At 42.7% G+C, this 20,093-nt stretch overlaps 1 protein-coding gene across 3 annotated transcripts in view; it reads right to left on the minus strand.

The window, feature by feature from the left end:
• The window catches only part of EDARADD (EDAR associated via death domain), a 37,462-nt gene extending 17,377 nt beyond the window's left edge, over positions 1–20,085 (minus strand). Inside the window, exons 1-3 of one of the 3 annotated variants that reach the window (XM_082215119.1) lie at positions 19,850–20,085; positions 9,230–9,314; positions 3,982–4,194 (exon numbers count right to left, since the gene is read on the minus strand). In XM_082215119.1, coding sequence (XP_082071245.1) covers positions 3,982–4,015 — 34 coding nt within the window. In that variant the 5' untranslated portion in view covers positions 4,016–4,194; positions 9,230–9,314; positions 19,850–20,085. Of the gene's footprint in view, positions 1–3,981; positions 4,195–9,229; positions 9,315–19,036 lie in introns of all 3 variants that reach the window. The other 2 variants (XM_082215118.1, XM_082215120.1) reach the window with 2 other exon arrangements.
• Between the last annotated feature and the right edge of the window lie 8 nt (positions 20,086–20,093).

Consider the following 20,093-nt stretch of genomic DNA (forward strand, 5'->3'; position numbering starts at 1 on the left):
TGGCGTGGAGATCTCTGTAGGCGGCTGCCGCATCCTCCTCCCTCTTCTTGGATGCCAGTACCTCCGCGTTCAATTGGGTAACTGCCTGTTGCAGCGCTGCAACTTTCTCTGCTTCCGTCATCTCTGCTAACCGTCGTGAGCTTGCTCCCAAACACCGATCCCCTCCTCCAGCTGCCTCTCTCTCCGCTGCGAGATATCAGGTGTCCGAAGCTTTTGAGAGACGGGTCTTACTGTCAGGGCTGCCACCCAGTCCCAGCTCACATAGGACCAAGTCCGCCAGCGTTCACTTTATAAGAGTTTTTATTAAGTTACAGGTTTCATTTCCGAACTGCAGCGTGCAGCTCTACACCTTCTGCCCTAGGTCGGCGAAGACCCGTCTGAGTCCCCGCCTCTTGCACACCAGCTTAATACCCTAGCCTTGCTCCACCTCCTTCGCCTCTCCCTACGTCTCTGGGTCCTTCTGCCCCCCTGGGCCTCCTCCCTTCTACTCTCCTCTGACGCTGACCCCCCTGATCCTTCTGCCTCCTTGCGGCGGGCTTTAGGACCTGGCTCACTCTCCGGGCTGCTTACTGCTCCAGCTTCCGCTGCATTTGAACTTGGCGCGCGCGCCCAACTCTCTACTTTCCTCTTAACCGTTGCCTCGCTCTCTGAGGAGGGCGTGACCACCCCTGACTCGTGCCCTCCCTCCTGCTGACAGCCTCCGGAACCCGATGCCTGGCTACCTTCCTCCCTGCTGCTCTCAGTCTTGAGCGTGGGTCCCGACTTCCAGCTGCTACTCTCTGAATCTCCTCTGTTCCCTTCCTCCTGGGGTGTCCCCCCGGATCCCCCCCTTGCTCTGCTCACTGGGGCTCCCTTTTGGGAGTCCTCTGACTCACTGCTTAGGCTTGGAGATCTCGGGTCGTCATCATCACTCATTTTCCCTTCGGATTCCTCCCCCTCGCTCTCTGCTTCCTCCCTTCTCTGCGTCTCTGCTCCTGAACCCCTGACACATATGCACTTTCATTTTTCTATAACTTTAATGAAAAATTATCATCTGCCACAAGCAGTTTTTGCCAAGAGTAACACAAGTGCATTTTAGATAGAATAAACCTATTCTGATAAGCCATATTTACCATGTTTGTCAGATGAGAAAGATGACATGTGCCTGCACACTTCCTTCTTGCACCTCCCATTCTCTTCTATTTTTTTTAAACCACAGTTTCCTGTGACATCTGAACTGCCAAACTTTGCTTATGATATTTCTTATATCATTTTGAATCATCTATGTATTTTTTGTGTTGTCATTTTTATTTATCAGCTAAGAAATCTTATATTCTAGTTAAACCAAGAGTGCGAACAAGCCGCTGCTATGCCATGAATAGGGCCAGGGCGCAGCCAGAAGGGAACAACAGACCACATTCTATCTAGGGTAGTTCCAGACCACAGGCTGAATTTCCAAACAAATAGGTCACTGGCAATGCTTTAAAAAACAACAAAAAACATCGTATTTCCCCCGGAAAGGGTAAATCTGGATTAAATGGGGAGTGGGGATATGGGCTGCAATTTTAATGACAACATGTGAATACTGCAAAATACCTGCATGCATGAGGAGCACCAATCTCACTTGCCACTATCAGAAAAGCTGCAGCTCAAATGGAGGGGCAGAAAAAAGAGTATGGAGGGGTGGCTGGAAAGAAAGTCTCCCTCTCCCAGTTCCTGGCCATCAAATTTCTTGGGCCTGTCACTTTCTCTCAGCCTGCCTCAAAAGATTGTTATGATGACAAAAGATTATATGTACTGTACTTTCCTGTGAGGACTGTACTGTGTGCCTTGTTTGCTATTTAAATTGGATCCAAAACCAGGCCTAAGTGCCAAGGGAAGTAAGGAAGAGTCAGGTATTACTTTGGCAAACAGCCCAATCCTGTGCATATGATCTTCAAATGAAGCCCCCTGAGGTTTGAGATGTTTTATTCCCGCATAGATTATCTGGAACACCAGAATCTTTAGAAATGGATTTCTGCTATATGTTGTGATTTAGTTTCTGTTCATTAGCAACATCCCTTTGTACTGTATAACCGTTTTGAAGTTGAAGCAATTGAGAGCTTGGATCAAAGAAATTCCATGCTCATCATCCTATCAAACTAATTATAAAGTTCTGAAAGCCAGCCTGAAAAAGATAAGCAAGAATAGATAAGTATCACTCAAAGCTAGAAGTACTGGATACTTTTCCAGTCCTCAGTTCACCTCTAATTTCCTGGTGCACTACTAAGCTTAAATATGGCTCCAGCTCAGCCGTATCAAAACAAGCAGCGGAGCAAGAATTATATTTACTCTGATACTTTCGGATGAGGTTCTCAAACAGGGGAAGAAGCATCCAGGAGGTGGGCTGTTCTGAATGGTGGGTTTGCACTCCTAGAAGAAGCAGGTTTTGTAGCTTGAGTGTGGCTTTAGTAGCTTATTTAGTAGCCTTATTTCCTGCTCTGCTTGGTTCCCCAGCTTCTGGCCTCTTCTGGACACAGATGACTAGGCCACAGTACTCCATGCTCTGTTAACTTCTAGATTGGATTACTGCAATGCAATCTATGTGGGGCTGCCCTTGAGGATGACTCCAAAACTTCAGCTAGTCAGATTATTATTGGCTGTGGTTTCCATTCAAACTCATATAAACCCTGTTCTAAAACAGCTGCGTTGGTTGCCAGTCTGTTTACAGAATTAATGAAAGGTGCCCTAAACAAGTTAGGCCCCAGATATCTGAGAGACTACCCTTCCCTACAAACCCTTCTGAGTGTTTGGATCAGAGCCCTCTTGGTAGCTTCACTGCCCTTCATGGTTTTGTCTTTTTGCGGGGCAGGTATCTGCAGTAGCCCTTAAATTGTAGATTTCCCACCCCAGAGCATGGCTCTGGCACCTTCTGAAGAGATTTTGGCAAATGCTGGACACACTTCTTTTAGGCCTTATGTTGTCCAACAGCATACAGTGGTACCTCAGGTTAAGTACTTAATTTGTTCCGGAGGTAGCTTATTTAGTAGCCTTAGTAGCTACTTAACCTGAAACTGTTCTTAACCTGAAGCACCACTTTCGCTAATGGGGCCTCCTGCTGCTGCTGCGCCGCCGGAGCACGATTTCTGTTCTCATCCTGAAGCAAAGTTCTTAACCTGAAGCACGATTTCTGGGTTAGCGGAGTCTGTAACCTGAAGCGTCACTGTATTCTTAAAATAAAGTTCCCCGTTAAAAAAAGAGTAAGTGTGTGTGCTGGTCACTTGTGCCTCAAGTGTGTGACCTGTACAACTGCATTCTCTTTCTCACTTAACTTGAAAAGCGTTTATAAACTAAATTACGCTCGGGACAGGTAGAAATTTGTTCTTGCTGAAGGATATAGGGAGCAATTCTCAAAAGTTACAGGATAAGGCAACTTTTTGCAACAATTTTGTGCACTTCAGAGGGATGCTGCAGGGCTTAATTTCGTTCGTGCATGAGTGAATGATTCATCAAGTCCTTTGAGGGTGAGGTGCTACAGAAAGGGCTTTTTAAGAATTGCTCCCGGTGCACGAAAAGTACAGGAGGAAGGAAAGCCTCGGACACACGCTCTCTTTCTCTCCACGCAGCACTGCGCGGGCAATGATTTTCTGCCATGGGTTTGCGGGAGTCGGGGCTACCAGGACCCAGTATCGCGCCTGTCGGCGATCTGCGGCATGAATAAGACCAAGGCGAGGCCAGAGGCGGAGAAGGGCTCGAGCTATGGCTGCCTCCGCCTCTCGCCTCGGAGCTGCAAGCGGAGTGGCTTCGCAGCGGGGCGAGGGGAGGAGGATCAGTGTCCACCCAAGCGAGTCCGCCCTCCGGCCCGCCCCAGCGGCCACTTCAGGATCCCGCCTCCCTTCCCCTGCCCAGCCCAGCCCCACTTCTGGGCGGCAGAGCCCGCAGGCTCCCGGCCGCAAAAGACGCCCAGCCCTTCGCCTTTCCCACCAGACGCAGCAGGCAGATCCCAAAGCAGGCGCCCTTTACCTTCGGGCAGAGGAGGGTCCCCGGGAGAAGCCATTGGGGAAGGGGAGGGAGAAGCTCCAGGGGGACGTGGGCCCTTGCGACCGGGCAAGCCCCTCGATCCAGGCTCCCCCGCGGTGCTTCCTTCCCCACTTCCTGGTCTGGTGCTGATCGAAGCCCTCGCTGGCTTGCTCGCTCTCCCTGCTGTACGCGAGGAGTCTCCGAAGAGAGCGGAAGCTGCAGGTAAAAGCCCAAACTTAGCAGGGGAAGAGCCATGTGCGGGGCGGGGGGAGAGGTGCTCTCCCCACCCCCAAGCTGCACTTCATGCTAAACAGTCCTCTCTCCGGATTCACCTTCGTCGGCCTTTTTTTTTTCCTTTTAAAAAGCACCTCCTGGCTAGATGGGGATGCGGATTATAATAATAACTTTGGGGAAAGTGTGTTGCACCTTAAGAACTGAGACGCCTTCGCATCCGCTGAGAGAGGCAGCGGGAGGAGTCATCAATTAACTTTAAATCTCCGCTTGAGGAAACATGTTGATGCCTTAGTAGTAAACTTTACTTCCATAAACTACTCCGCTAATGAGGAACAACCCCAGATGTGATATTAGTACATAGAAAGGTAGTACCGATTTCCGTAAAGATGGCATCAGGTAAATTTAGTTACCGTATTTGAAGCTGGGGGGCGGCGGGGCGGAATCAAAGGGTTCCATAAGCACCCTATTAGGTTACACAAATATTGACCAACTTGCATTTATTTTTGGCAGAAATCCCATCCTACAAGCACATGAGTGGTCGGATTTTATTTTCAAGTCAGTTATATTAGAAAATGGGTTCTTTAATTCTACTCCAGTGACCTGGGGGCAGTAATTGGAAGGAAACCAAAGTGTGTGTGGGTGAGTGAGGGTTTTGTAGGCACTGTCACTTTCCTGTGACTGCTTTTTATGTTACCCAGGATCCTTGCTATGCAAGTCCTGCCTTTCTTTCATGCTACCCCACTCATTATAATGAAGTGTTATTGTAAAACCCAAGTTCCTATCAGGAGTTTTACACTGAATAGTTGAGGACTGAACTTGAATGTTATGCTCTGAAGTTCCCTTCCAGTCCCCCTAACTATTCTTTATTCTTCTCCCTCAGAATTTGCCTTACACTTAGATGGAAATGGAAGATTCTGACTGTATTTCATTAGATGAAGAGGTTTTCCCAAAGAAAAACTTTCTCGTCTGGGGGAGGATAACCTTGAAGATACATTACTAGATTATGATTTTTTCAGGCCCTCCCTTGACAGCAGGGAAGTTTGAAGAATTGCAAACAAAGGGTAGTAGTTTACTGGCCAGCCAGGATGCTGCCCCTGATGTTTAAGCAAAAGCTGAGGAGGCATCAGACCCACTGCTAATGAAAGAGTTTGTCCCTCTGACTCCTGTCCAGTGGCGTAGCGTGGGTTGTCAGCACCCGGGCGGCAAGGCAAGTAATTTGCGCCCCCTAACCCTAACCCCCAGATGTTGCGCCCAGTGCGGCCGGCCCCCACTGCACCCCCCACACTACGCCACTGCTCCTGTCCCAGGGATTCAGGGAAGTGTTCTGCATCACAACTCTCCCATTCACTGTTTATTTACATTGCATTTACACCCCACCTTTTTCCTCCAAGGAGCTTAAGTTGCTGTACATGGTGCTGCCTCATTTCATCCCTGCAACAACCCTGTGAGGGGGGTTAGGCTGAGAGGCCGCAACAGGCTCAAGGGTACACAATGAGCTTGAACCCTGGTCTTCCAAATCCTAGTCTGACATTCTAACCACTACACCACATTGCCTCTCCTAATCCCACAGTTGTTAAGTAGAATGATGCTATGATTCCAGTACTGAAGTTCAGTGTTGAAGGCTCAGAAGATAAAGCAAAAAGAGAACTCCCACATCATTTCAGGGGAGTTTTTAGATTTAACTCGTGCTGAAATGATGACAATATGTTGTTGGCATCCATCCGTCTCAAGAGACAGTGGAGTGAGTCTCTGGGGGTCAAGTCAAACTGCTGTGTTAGCAGCACCAAAGTGACTTCCCTGGGTTGCAAGCCTTGGCAGTGTTTATGAAAGGTCTTTGGGATAAGACAGGCTTCCTCAACCTTGGCCCTCCAGATGTTTTGAGACTACAATGCCCATCATCCCTGACCACTGGCCCTGCTAGCTAGGGATCATGGGAGTTGTAGGCCAAAAACATCTGGAGGGCCAAGGTTGAGGAAGCCTGGGATAAGACCTCCCTCTTGGCCTTGCTGATGTGGTCCAAAGGAAAATGGAGCAGTACATTTGGCACTAGCTTGACTGCAGGAGTTGCTGGAAGGGGGCGTGCAAGGCTCCATCCAACCATATTAGGGACTCCAGATTTGTGTATGGTTTACTCCTTAGCCTTTTCTTCACCCAAAGATATCCCATACAGACCATATACAAACCAATTAACCTAACATCTCCTGATAAAGCACAAATATTTCTAACCCCTAACTTGCATCCTCCTAAAACTTCCAGCAATCCAAACTAGTTAAAAGCTTAGTAGTATTATTTTTTTGGCCATATAGCAATCTAATCCAAAATTGCCTTATAGCTAACAAGTGCTTTATAGCTAACAATCCAAGCAGGAATCTATGAAACTGCCTTCTGTAGGCTCTTGAGGAGAAGCTGCCGAACATGAATCCAGTGTATAGGATCCAGAATGGTACTAATGGGAAATAAGTTCATGTAAAAATAGGGGGAAATGTTTTAAATTGGAATAGTAAAGTCTGAACTTCACAAGGGAATAAACAGAATAAACTAAAATTAAAAGGATTTTTGGAAGGAACAAAATGATATAAAAACTGCATATAGTCAAAACCATGCACGCACCAGACGTCTAGACCCCAAAAGACTAGCTCAGAATAAATTGCTAAAGTAGCTTCTAAAGCTGGAGGAAGGACATGCTCAAAACAAGAAACCCCTTCTCTCCGAGAGAAGGCACAAAGGCAAGCTGGGCTCCAAAGACCTCAACAAGCAGAAATATATTAGAAAGCAAAAATAAAATCAAGCAATGTGAGCTCTAGCACTGAGGTAATCTCTTTCTGATCTCTCTGCACCTCTTCATTTTCCTGTCTTCTGATTCATTCTTTTCTTACTAAATTTCAGTTCTGTATTAGTAAATGACACCGGAAGCAAACTCCTGTAGAACAAGTGTTTTGTTTTTATTTAATTGTTTGGTTGGACTAACATATTCTTGAACCTTACTGGGGTACAAGGAACCTCATGAAGGCCGTTCAAAACTGCCAACAAGTCGTCTTCATCCTGGGGCATGATCTCAGCTTGACTAAAGCCTTGCCAGCCTAGTGCTGCTGGCTGTGGGGAATAGCACACCTTATATCTTCTTTGTGATCTCAGCTTGTCTAAAGCATTGCCAAGCTTTCCATTTCTCATGATCCAGCAGGGTCCAGGCAGACACAGACATTTCTGCCTTTAAAGCAAACGTTCAGGCATGCTTAAACGATGAGCCACAGTCTTCTTGACCAAGGTTTACTTCAATTCCATTCCACAGCTTCTGAAATTATCGCCTTCACCAGACACGTAGATTGGCCCACCAAACTGAGAAGAGCAACAATATTCAATACATTTGCGGCCTGCATAGATGACCAAACAACTATTGGGTGCAACTGTGTAGCAAATTATGTGCTAAAATGATCATCAGTATCTGCCTGTAGATTTGCAGCCTCTTGAGAGTTGTAGCCCAATAACATCTAGAGGGCCACAGCTTCCCAATTCATTGGTCTAGGCAGATGTTGGGCTGCCTCTTCTAGTTCCCTGTTGCCTTCTGGATACAATTCAGTATCTTGCCTTCAGCATTAAAAAGCCGCTCGTGTCTTGGTACTACCATAAACATTAAGATCAACTGTCAGCATCTTATTGCTTGCATCATCCTGTACCAATGGTATGCTCTTGGTGGTTGCCCCATATTTGTAGAACTACTGTTCTACAAATTGACAGTAGAGATCTGTCAATATCTGAGCTTTTCTGAATATTTCCTGGAATAACTATTTTGGCTGGTATTCTAGCTGCCAGAGTTAATATAGCAAATGATTAGTTTAATTTACTTTAATAAAAAATACACCCACTTGAAACAACACAATTTTGTTCTAAGACATGGTGTTCGTATATTTGATTTTTATTCCATGTATTTATTTTATTTTGGAAAAAATGAACCGGAATGATCCAGTCAGTGTTAAAAATAAAAAATCCTATTGATTTTAATGGAAGAGTTTAAGCACATGTTTAAGCATTCCCCACTGGAATAACTGTGATGAAGAACTGCATCACTCTGATCCTGCTCTAATTAAGCAAATTGTTTTTGCTTGTCTTTAACCTTCACTGTAGAGACTTCTTACTGTTTGAATGTTCCCAGCCCTCTGGCTAGGCATCCTCTGCATAGGGTGCATGGTTGGGAGAGCTTTCCTTCTGAAAACTTCTTTCTGTTCACACTTCTTGGGATCCAAGACACAGACTCCTTCTTTAATGAATGGTCAATCCTGTTTGACTGATGGTGCAACTCTAAGCATATATACTCAGAAGTTCAATGGGACTTATTCCCATGAAACTATAGACAGGGTTGCAGCCTAAATGAATTTGTTTGAAAGATCAATGTAGAAAAAAACCTTATTGTAGAATGATATAAAGAGACCTTTGTAACATTGTGCAATAACATTGTTTGCCCTTGGCCCCAGGGCTTGATGGATGACAAGTAAAAGGAATAAATAAACTACAGATTCCTATCACAAATCCTACGTTTTATAAATTTCTTGGTGTTCCCTTAGAACCACCAAGCTGCTCGTTGATCCTTATAATATCCACTTGATGTTTGAAGTACATATCCATAAAACACAGACTTTCATGATCAAATCCTTCAGGGTTTAACCAGAAATAAGTTGGCTCTACATTCAGTTCATTTAGAATGATGACTTGTGCCTACTGAGCTGTGAAAACTTGATTTAGAAAAATCATATGCTAGAGGCCTCGTGGGACTCAACCATTTCTGAATACACATAGGGAATGATGCCACTGGGAATAATTACCCCTCAGAAATAAAATATATCTCTGCCCCCAAAAGCCAACTTCTCTGAAGCTGTCAGTTGCTCAAGAAATATTGTATTTCTGGCAGCCGCCATTCTTAATGTTGGCGTTCTGTGTCTTGTGGCTTTCACTACAGCTAATTGTTGATAACGAGTTTATGTTTCAATATGACAATTCTTAGGCAATAATTTAATACACCCACCTGTAAGTTTCTGTTGACTATCCAGAACAGAAATCTGAAGTATACATTTGACTCCCAAGGTGACCCATCTGCTGAGCAGGTATATCTGGAGGGACAGGAAAGTACCTTGAGTAGCTGAAGAGACATGGTAAAATTTTAATAGAAATGAACAAAATAATTAAAGATGAAGGAAGAAAAAGCAGTTGACAGCAAGAAGAACATAAGATCCCTGCTGGATCAGATCTAGGCCAACACACAGCCTCTGAACCTGGATGTAGGATATAATTGCCTAACTAGTAGCAAGTCATAGCCTTAGCTTCCATAAATTTGTCTAATCTGCCTTTTAAAATGGAAATGTAGATGGCAACCACTACAGATTGTGGCACTGAATTTCTGAGAATGTGCTCTGTGAAGAAGTACAGTCTGATGTTCTCTGAAAAATTAATGAACCTTACTATAATTCCAGATGCACTAAATACTTACATGAGCATTTTCTCAGGTACCAGTTATGACTGAAATGACATACAGAATCATGTTGATTTGTAACTATGCATCTCATTTCTTTTTTTCCACACTAGTTCCATACTAGTTATTAAATGTGGCTTATATGCTGGCCACAAATGGCATCTTTCAGAAGATACCCCAGTTTCCAGATAGATTCTGTGTACTGTACTTGATAGTCAAACAGTCCTGCATAGTATAAATATACCACAAAACTAATAATAAAGCAATTCCCCCACCTCTGTCTGCCCATAGGTTCCTTTTACAGCTGTTCAGAAAAAGAAACAGTGCCCTCTGGTGATTCCCACCCTAATAATGTTTCTGCCAAATATAAAATGTAAATGGGAACATTTTGCTTTGCTCTCAAAATGTCCCTTTCATGATTGACTATTAAAAATAAAATTGATCAAGCCACTATTAACACTATGTTATTTTGTTTCTTTTCTATATAGCATTTTGTATTGTTAATAGTTAATAATAGTAAGGGAGGTAATTAAGATAATTAAAAGAAAAAAGCAAAATTCCAAAGAATTCCTAAACTCAATTATAGCTTTGTGAGAACTCTATTTAAAATGAATGTGGTTTTCTAAAAAACAATTGAGTAAACTCAAATAAAAGTTAAGCCCCATTTGTTCTAATGGGAGAAAGTTGAGCACCTGCTTTACTTTCTTACTGAAATGACACAAAAAAATGCAGGTTGCTTTGTTGGTCCACTAGGAAAAGAAATGGAAGGTTACACCAGATAATATCTTTATTAGGGCCAACTAAAATGTCACTTTAAGGCTTGGTCACTGCAGTGTGACCTTTTAGTTGGATAGTCTACTGTTCCTGACCTCAGTAAAAGTTTTAAAATGGTTACTTTGGCTAGATTGTGTCTACTGTGGAAAGGAAAAGGAGTATTGTAAGACTAAAAAAACATTTTCAAACACAGCATATATTGGCAGCCACAACCCCGCCCTACGTTTCAAAACACCAAACTGGCAAAAATGCATGTAATTTTCAGCTCCTAGTCATCTATATAGATCACAGTGACTATAAAAGCTGCCTCAAAAATAGCATTCAAAATATTAACTGTCACTTGCTACTATGTTAATTAACAAGTCAACAAAACCAGCAATTAGAGGGCAGAACTCTAAATCTGATAGTATCTTACAAAGTAAACACTGGAAGGTAGTTTTACTGTGTAATGCATCCTTAAACAATGCAGCAATTTGTCTACTCTCATCATTACAGCTTAGTATATAGTAGTTCTAGTTCTGCATTACTAAAACTGCAATATTAAAAACTTACTGAAGGCCGTCCTACTGAACTCAGTTAAACTTCAGAATAAGTATATTTCTGATTATGCACTATTTATGGGACAAAGTGGCAACTGTAGGCTTCTTTGATAGCTAGTGTCTGGGGATAATTTAATAAAGATAGATTGAATAAATACTGTTTGTACAAATCAGAAAGGCCAAAATATTGAATGATAACCCTGTGAGTGGAAGAAAAACACTATTATTTGCACCCAGAATTTAGTTTCTCTCCATCAGGACTTGGAATTGGCTGGCTTGCTATGACCAGAAACAACATTTATCTTTCCAGTGCCATCTTCAGGAAGGTTGTGGCTGCATACACATTATATTTTTAAGCACCTTTCCCCCCTCAAAGAATTGTAGGCATTGTAGCTTACTCTTCAGAGAGTCACAATTCCAAGCAACCTTTAAAGAACGACAGTGCCCAGAATTGTTTGAGAGGGCAATGTGCTTCAAATGTGCTTTGAAGGTATGGCGTATACATAAGGCTGCAGTCCAAAGCTGGCCAATACATTTGCTAGGGGCAGCCAGAAATGTCACAAAGAGTTGCAAACTTTTCAGTACTTCAGAACACTTCATCAGGCAAGATGTTATACAGGGAAGTGGGGTGGTGGTGGAGGAGGATTTAAGAAAAAATACAAAAAGTTAGATTGAATGGGAGTAGCCATAAAGTCAGCTTGTAGGTTACACAGGGAGCTGCCTTATACTGAGTCAGAGCATTGGGTCCATCTAGCTCAATATACACCAGGGACGGCCCACCCATGAGGCATGGTGAGGTGACCGCCTCAGGTGGCAGGATCCACAGGGACAGCAGATCCAGCCTCCAAGGAACACACTGACCACTGCCACAGCTGCAATGCCAGCAGCAACTACAGCACCCACTCTCATGCTGCCTTGATAGCATCTCCTCCCACCCTTGTTCCTGATGTCAGACCTCACCTGGAGTACTGTGTCCAGTTCTGGGCACCACAATTCAAGAAGGACACTGACAAACTGGAACGTGTCCAGAGGAGGGCAACCAAAATAGTCAAAGGCCTGGAAACGATGCCTTATGAGGAACGGCTAAGGGAGCTGGGCATGTTTAGCCTGGAGAAGAGGAGGTTAAGGGGTGATATGATAGCCATGTTCAAATATATAAAAGGATGTCACATAGAGGAGGGAGAAAGGTTGTTTTCTGCTGCTCCAGAGAAGCGGACACGGAGCAATGGATCCAAACTACAAGAAAGAAGATTCCACCTAAACATTAGGAAGAACTTCCTGACAGTAAGAGCTGTTCGACAGTGGAATTTGCTGCCAAGGTGTGTGGTGGAGTCTCCTATTTTGGAGGTCTTTAAGCAGAGGCTTGACAACCATATGTCAGGAGTGCTCTGATGGTGTTTCCTGCTTAGCAGGGGGTTGGACTCGATGGCCCTTGTGGTCTCTTCCAACTCTATGATTCTATGATTCTATTCTATTCTATGATTTATTCCTCCCTTGTTCCTGATGTAAATTTTCAGTCCTATCTTCTTCCCTGGCAGAGAGGTGGGTGTCATTTTGTGGTTCACCTCAGATACCAAAATATCTAGAGCCAGCCCTGGCCTACCCTGACTGGCGGTTGCTCTCCAAGATTTCAGGTAATGTTTTATCCCACCTCTACTTGGAGAAGCCAGAGACTGAACCTCAGAACTTCTGCAAACAAAGCAGATGCTCTCCACTGTACAATGGCCCTCCCTGCAAAGATGGGGATTGCAGGCTGAATAAATCTCTGCTAGGTGCAATGAGTAATATGATTTACAGTGAGTTATAGCCATTCAAAACTCGGAGGTCTGTACACCCACACATCTGTCCATCCTCCAACCAGACAAGCAAGAGGTATCCCATTTCAAAGACACATTCCAGCCATGGAACTCAAGTACACCTGTATAGGACTGCACTGTAATAATTGTGTCAACACATAGCTGCTTCTGTTTTGTGAATTGTATTCTTTGGGATTATTTTTAGTTGCCATTTTAATTGAACTTGCGTAAGGTGACTTTTTATATATGATCATAAGGAATATATTGATAACCAAATAAATGCATTCATCACCCTGGGGTTGGAACTCTCTTGCTAATATTAGCGCCTAGGACTTGCCGATCGCATGGTCGGCGGTTCGAATCCCCGTGGCGGGGTGCGCTCCCGTCGTTCGGTCCCAGCGCCTGCCAACCTAGCAGTTCGAAAGCACCCCCGGGTGCAAGTAGATAAATAGGGACCGCTTACCAGCGGGAAGGTAAACAGCGTTCCGTGTGCTGCACTGGCTCGCCAGATGCAGCTTGTCATGCTGGCCACATGACCCGGAAGTGTCTACGGACAGCGCTGGCTCCCGGCCTATAGAGTGAGATGAGTGCACAACCCTAGAGTCTGGCAAGACTGGCCCGTATGGGCAGGGGTACCTTTACCTTTACCTTTAAGGTGACTTTTTATATATGATCATAAGGAATATATTGATAACCAAATAAATGCATTCATCACCCTGGGGTTGGAACTCTCTTGCTAATATTAGTTTGGAAGAAGAGGTAGATTTCAAAATTTATTTTCTTATGGTCCAAAGGCCTGTTATGGGGCAGGGGAGTAGCAGAAGCACAGGACAGTGCTCTGAGAACAGCTGCATGTCTCTGATCCAGAGGTGTCCCAGGAATATTGAACCTGGGAGTAGGCTCCTGACTGGGCCCTTTGCCTTTGAAAATGTTGAGAGGGTAACTAGTTGTGGAAGCAGAAACAGTGAGTAGAACAGCAGAAACAGCTGTTAACTGAAGGCAGCCATTCCAATAACTCAGATGTTCAGAGATGCACGTAGTAAGATTTCCCCAGCTTGGCCTTTTGCTGTGTTCCAATCTGGCACTACAAACTGTACTAATAAAGAAGCCTGTGTATTCTCCATATGGTAAGATTTGGAGATAATCTGTTTATCTCCATAGACCTAACTATTGTCTCAGAACCATTATGAATGCTTCTAAAAAAATAAAGTTAATTTTTAGTGCATGATTATTCATTTGAGATATTAATAGCTCTTTGTACTTTTTTTTTTAAGCTTTACTTTCTCTCTTCCCTCCTCTTCTAAATCTGATCTTAATCTCTTCCATTAACTGCATGACTTCTTGTTTCCTGCTCAATATCTTTTTCTCTTTCAGAATATATTTGTGTGTGGCATATATTTTGTTAAGTTGTGGGTGAACATATCAGACGACACAGTGATTCTTCAAACAGCTCTTGTTTATTCACAGGCCAGAACTGAACTGAACTGAAGGGTTCAGCCAGCCTGCTTATATAGAGCTCCACTACAACACAACTGAAACAACTTTCTGTAACTATCCAATCACTAAACGTCACTTTCAATCCCTTATTTGCATATGTGGACCTGAGTGAAAACTATCTACAGTATCCCCCTGCTGGCCCAGGGTGAGAACTTCAGTACATAACATATTTTTAAGCTCCTACTTCATCAGGCGGTTAAAAAATCATCATTGAAGACAGCAGGACGTCTTCAAATAGTACATATTATTGCTTAATACTTAACAATCGTCATACTCCCACTAATGATTTATTAGCCTGAAAGTAACATACTGATTCCCATTGTTTACTACTAACTTTAAAGCTAAAGAATTCAAATACTGATTTTAAACCTCTTTTAAAGTTTAAGGAGCGAAAGTTTTCAAAGCTGGCAAACTTTTCAAAGCGTCCAACAACAATTACCAGAATCTGGCAAAACTTAACTTTTTTTGAAAGTAAAATTGATATGATTTAAAAAATACTAGTTTACACATAATAATTCAGGGCCAGGTATATCTGGGAATGAAAACAATTAACTCATTAACAGTTTCAACTAAAGTGTAGATGCAATATTGAGACATTATCACCCCAAACCTGGAATGTTTTTGGGAGTGGGGAGCAAGAAAAGGCCATGCCCAATAAAATCATTATCCATTGACAGGATGTAAAGAGTTGGTAGAGAAGTGGCTTAACATACACAACCATTCACACTTTTTCAGGTTTCATTGCACTTCAATCTCATGCTTCTCACAAGTGCAGCTGTGAATTCAGATAGAATGTGCACTGTTCAAATTCTCCGGCATAGTGGAACTAAATGAGTGCAGTTACACTTGGAGACTTTCATACCCAGAAAGAATAAACGCATAGGACACTACTATATTTTGCACATACTGCACTGATTATGAGTAAATTAGGATTGTTCTGTTCCAAGGAAAATAGATATGTCTGCATCTCTGTACTAATTCACTTTAAATTTTCCTATTAAAATTTAATTATTTAGTTATGTAAACTGCACCCCTCAAACAGCATTAAACATATACATGGTACCTCGGGTTAAGAACTTAATTCATTCTGGAGGTCCGTTCTTAACCTGAAACTGTTATTAACCTGAGGTACCACTTTAGCTAATGGGGCCTCCCGCTGCTGTCGCCACATGATTTCTGTTCTCATCCTGAAACAAAGTTCTTAACCCGAGGTACTATTTCTGGGTTAGCGGAGTCTGTAACCTGAAGTGTCTGTAACCTGAAGCATCTGTAACCCGAGGTACCACTGTATATTCTAAAATTATCCAGGAAAGATGCAGTTATCTGTATGTATTTAGCTTTATTGTTTTGCTTCTGTAACTTGCATCATGTGACAGTGCTTGTGTCCTCAAAGACATAAAACAGAAAATCAAACCATCCTAAGGATTTATTTTAATATATTTTCCATTATTACCAAAATAGTTTGTATTACATGAATTAGAGGCAAGTGATTCTTGGAAATATTGTTTTATTTTTATTTTTTGAAACACCATAACTAGTTTGACTGCTTGCACTTTGTGTTTGTACCTTATAAAAGTTGAATCCTGATCTCACTATAATTAACAGACAGTTTTCTATTGAGCTGGCAGCAACAGCAACACCTGAAACTGTTCCCAGCTAATTAGTATAAAGCTCTGCTGAGTTTCAGTCCTGGGCATAATGCAATTATATAGCAATTTAAACAGTTGCATGATTCAAGAGTTATTAAAAATATTCTAGTCATTTGTCATAAAGGCACTCTAGAGCCTTCACTTGGAAAAAGCACCAAATCCTTTATAACAGAAATATATCAACCCCCACCCTATCCTCCACATTTAATTGCAATGCAATTCAGAGCCAAATATATTAAAAATATCCACATGGGAGAGCTCCTGGAATTGTACCACTTGATTGTTGGTGCATAATTATTCAGTCTGACTAATACTCACAGACTAGCAGCACAATCCTGTGCATACTGTTGTGAGTTTTTGCAAGGAGAGGTGGGAAGCTGTATGCCTGAGTCCCTTCTAATTCCTGGATCCAAAAGAATTCCTTTGCTGGAACAGTTAGAAAGACAAAGGCCAGAGTTGAGCTAGAAGCTGAAAGCAGGCTGGGCAGCTGAGAGACACAGTCATGCTTGATTTTTACTTGAATCCAAGGCTGCGACTATGGAATAAACAATACCTTTTTGGGGTGTTAATGGTAGATATGTGTAATTAAGACACACAGTCTCCACTGTCTTTCATTCTGAGGAAGCAAACCCTGGGTAAGCAGCTGGACTCTTGCACTGCTCAGATTGGGGTGGCATGCAGCAGTATATATACAGAAGGCACTTCAGTAGGGTTCCACAGCAAGAGCTACAAGAAGATTCAGCAACTGTCAGACTCCAAGCATACACAGAGACTGCACAATACAAAGGAATGGGAGGGCATATATTTCAATATAGCACCTAAAGACAAGACGAGTGAACATGGATTCAAGATTACCCCAGATAGGGAAAGGGAAGAACTAGGACAGGCAATAAGGAAAACCACATATAACTTCTTACAGGAGCACCTAGATACAGGACATCAGTTTAAGCCCCACCACAGGAAATAACAAGGCACAACTACCTTATTGTAAGATAAAGGTAAAGGTCCCCTGGATGGTTAAGTCCAGTCAAAGGCAACTATGGGGTGTAGCGCTCATCTTGCTTTTCAGGTGGGGAGGCGGTGTTTGTCCACAGACAGCTTTCTGGGTCATGTGGCCAGCATGACTTAACCGCTTCTGGCACAACAGGACACCATGACGAATACCAGAGTGCATGGAAATGCCGTTTACCTTCTTCCCACAGCGGTCCCTATTTATCTACTTGCACTGGTATGCTTTCAAACTGTTAGGTTGGCAGAAGCTGGGACAGAGCAACAGGAGCTCACCCTGTTGCACAGATTCAAACTGCCGGCCTTCCAATCAGCAAACCCAAGAGGCTCAGTGGTTCAGACCACAGGGCCACCCATGTCCCCTACAACTTGCTTTTTGTATGCCTAGACAGCAGGCAAAAGAGAGTGCTGTCATGGCACAAATCTACACTGTATACTCCACAGAGCAGCTCCCTAGACAGCCAACCAGCCATTTTAAATCATTGTAATTTAATCAGATTTTTAAATAATAAAGCTTTATAATATTTCTTCAGTATTTCATATCTGTAAGTCAGAAATAGTGGTTTAGCCTCACATGTCTATGATGTTTTAGATCTAAACTCTCAAAGGGCTTAAACAAACAGTCATTATTTGGACCACACCTGTGAAGTGTGTAATTGAGATTGTTCTATAGTTATAGAAGTAACACAGGGAAGGAACATTGAATAAAACTGCATACTTGAGGGAATTTTCAATGTAATGAGTTAGGCATCAGGGACGGCAACTGTTTTGGATAACAAGGAGATGCAGGTAACTGAAGCTTATATACAGATGGTATCCCAGAATATACTGTTTCATAATGAAAGCTTCAGGTCCAAAGCAACTGACCACCACCATAAAGATTTAGAGAAAGAATGTAGTATTGCAAACAGGTAAGGATCAGTCCCACCACCAGTCCTAGACCCTTACGGATGCATCACAGGAAAACACCCAAGTCTGAACAAAGCTATAATTTCTCCCAGATCTTTAATCTGTTAGAATAATTCTCATCATATACCCACAAATGGAACCTTAACATTATTTTTCAGTTTTGCAACTACTGGACCCCTGTGCCATATAGATGAAGCTACAGGTGCATGCCTGCATGCCATGTAGGCACCATAATCAGAAATGGGCAAAAACAACAGAAGTGGAACACCACCACAAATAGAGAAACACAGCAGTATTCTTTATTTCTTACTGCTGTGTAAAAATGAAGGAACAACATATTACTAATAAGGACAGTACAATGGAGATGTGTGCTTTTTTTTGTATGGCTGCAAAATGAGGTATTCCATCATAATCTTTAGAAGAGGGAAACATAGTGACCTATCAGTTCAAGCAGCACAAAAGCTACAATTTCTATTTGCTTCAGGCAAAGCTAAGAAAGGTTTCTAAACAGATCAGATTCACAGTTTGTTTCATTCTTGTCAGCCTTTAGCAAAACACTAAAATTAAGTATATGATCCCATTTTTCTTTGTGACAGATGATCAATCATCATCAACAATTTCAGCATGTTTTACTGCAAATAAATTTTGAATCCTCTTGTTGTAAGTTGAATCTTGAAATAAACTTGCATTTTGGCTCCCAGTGATCTATAGGACACATATACCGTACATCAGTATTCATTGAGAGCTTTCCAGGAGCCTTATCATACCTAAAGTGCCTGGTTATGCTTTTGTGAAGATTTTAGTAATAACTATTATGCTTTTCCAGTCAAAATGTGATTTAGTAGTCTGTACCCAGCAGATATAACTTATATCCTTTCCAAGTCTCATCCTGATAAAAAAGGAACATTACTGAAAGAACCTACTGCAGACAAATGGGTTAAAATTAAAAAAAAAACAAGCTGCCATCTGCTCTATAATAAAGCATTTAGCCTGGTTACATGAGTAGAGCCAATAATCTCCACATAGCAATATATTATTTATCAAGTGCACACATGGCAAATTCCTCTGAAATATAATATGGCAGGTGAACCTTTTCCCAGACATGAGGCCCTATAACCTATTCAGGGAGGCAAAACTAAGAAACTGATTCCTAAGTAGCTCATTTATTTGGGAGAGCAGTCATTCACATACCTTTTCTCATATGGAACCCTGCACAAGTCACCTCCACTTGGATACCATAAATTAATCCACCAAAGGCCAAATTATACTTCTGATACAAGTGCTGTGTACCAGCATTCAAGTCCAGCTTGCAGGCTTCCCATAGACATTGCTTCCCATGGGCCACTGGGAGAACAGGATGCTGGACTAAGTGGGCCTTTGGACTGATCCAGCAAGTCTTATTACGAGAACTATATGCAATTATGGTTGATCTGAGTGCCGAGGTGCATAACTGCCTCTGTCACGGTGCAGAAACCCAATTTTAAAAGCAAAGGGGTGAGTTAATGAAGCTTGCAGAGCAACTAACTTCACTGCAATCGGCGGGCACTGGTTTCAGAAATTTGGCTGAGAAAATGGCTTGAGCGTCCATGGGTCTCTCTCTCACACACAAACACATACAATGCAAGGCAGCAAGGAAGATTAATGATATTGTGACTGGAACGGTTTCCTTAAGCACAATGAGGAAGGAAGCAGGAACACCCTTGTCACAGCCCCCACAAAACCCTGAACACTGGCTCAGTATATTTACAAGAAATGGACTGATTTCATGATTACATTCCTTCGACAGAAAATCAGATTCCGAAAAAAACTGTGGCGTTCCTTTTTTTTTTTTTTGAGTGCTACAATTTCCTTTAATTATTATCTTATAAAAAATAATATTCCTCTTCCCCAACATGACACATCAGCTCATTGTCAAGGGCCTGGGTTCTTAAGGCTACAAAGTGAAAGACATCCCTTCTCCCGCTTATTCAAGAGGCGGATATGTGCAGAGACAAAAATATATACATTAAATGCTGCTTCAGGGAATTTGAGCGTGACGGGTTTGCAACGCAGGAGGGGGCGAGCAGATATATTATATACATATTAACACTAAGTGCAATTGTGCGAGCAAAATGGAGTTACGAGGCACAGAAGCCTTTCTCAAGTGATGCTGTTGCATCACTTTTTTTTAACGCCTTGCCCCTTCCTCCCCTCACTGCGCGCGGGCGCCACACATCAGCCCCTCGAGCGCCAACCCCCGCCCCGCGGG

The sequence above is a fragment of the Podarcis vaucheri genome (genome assembly GCF_965113315.1).
Source record: "Podarcis vaucheri genome assembly, chromosome: 3".
NCBI lineage: Eukaryota > Metazoa > Chordata > Lepidosauria > Squamata > Lacertidae > Podarcis > Podarcis vaucheri.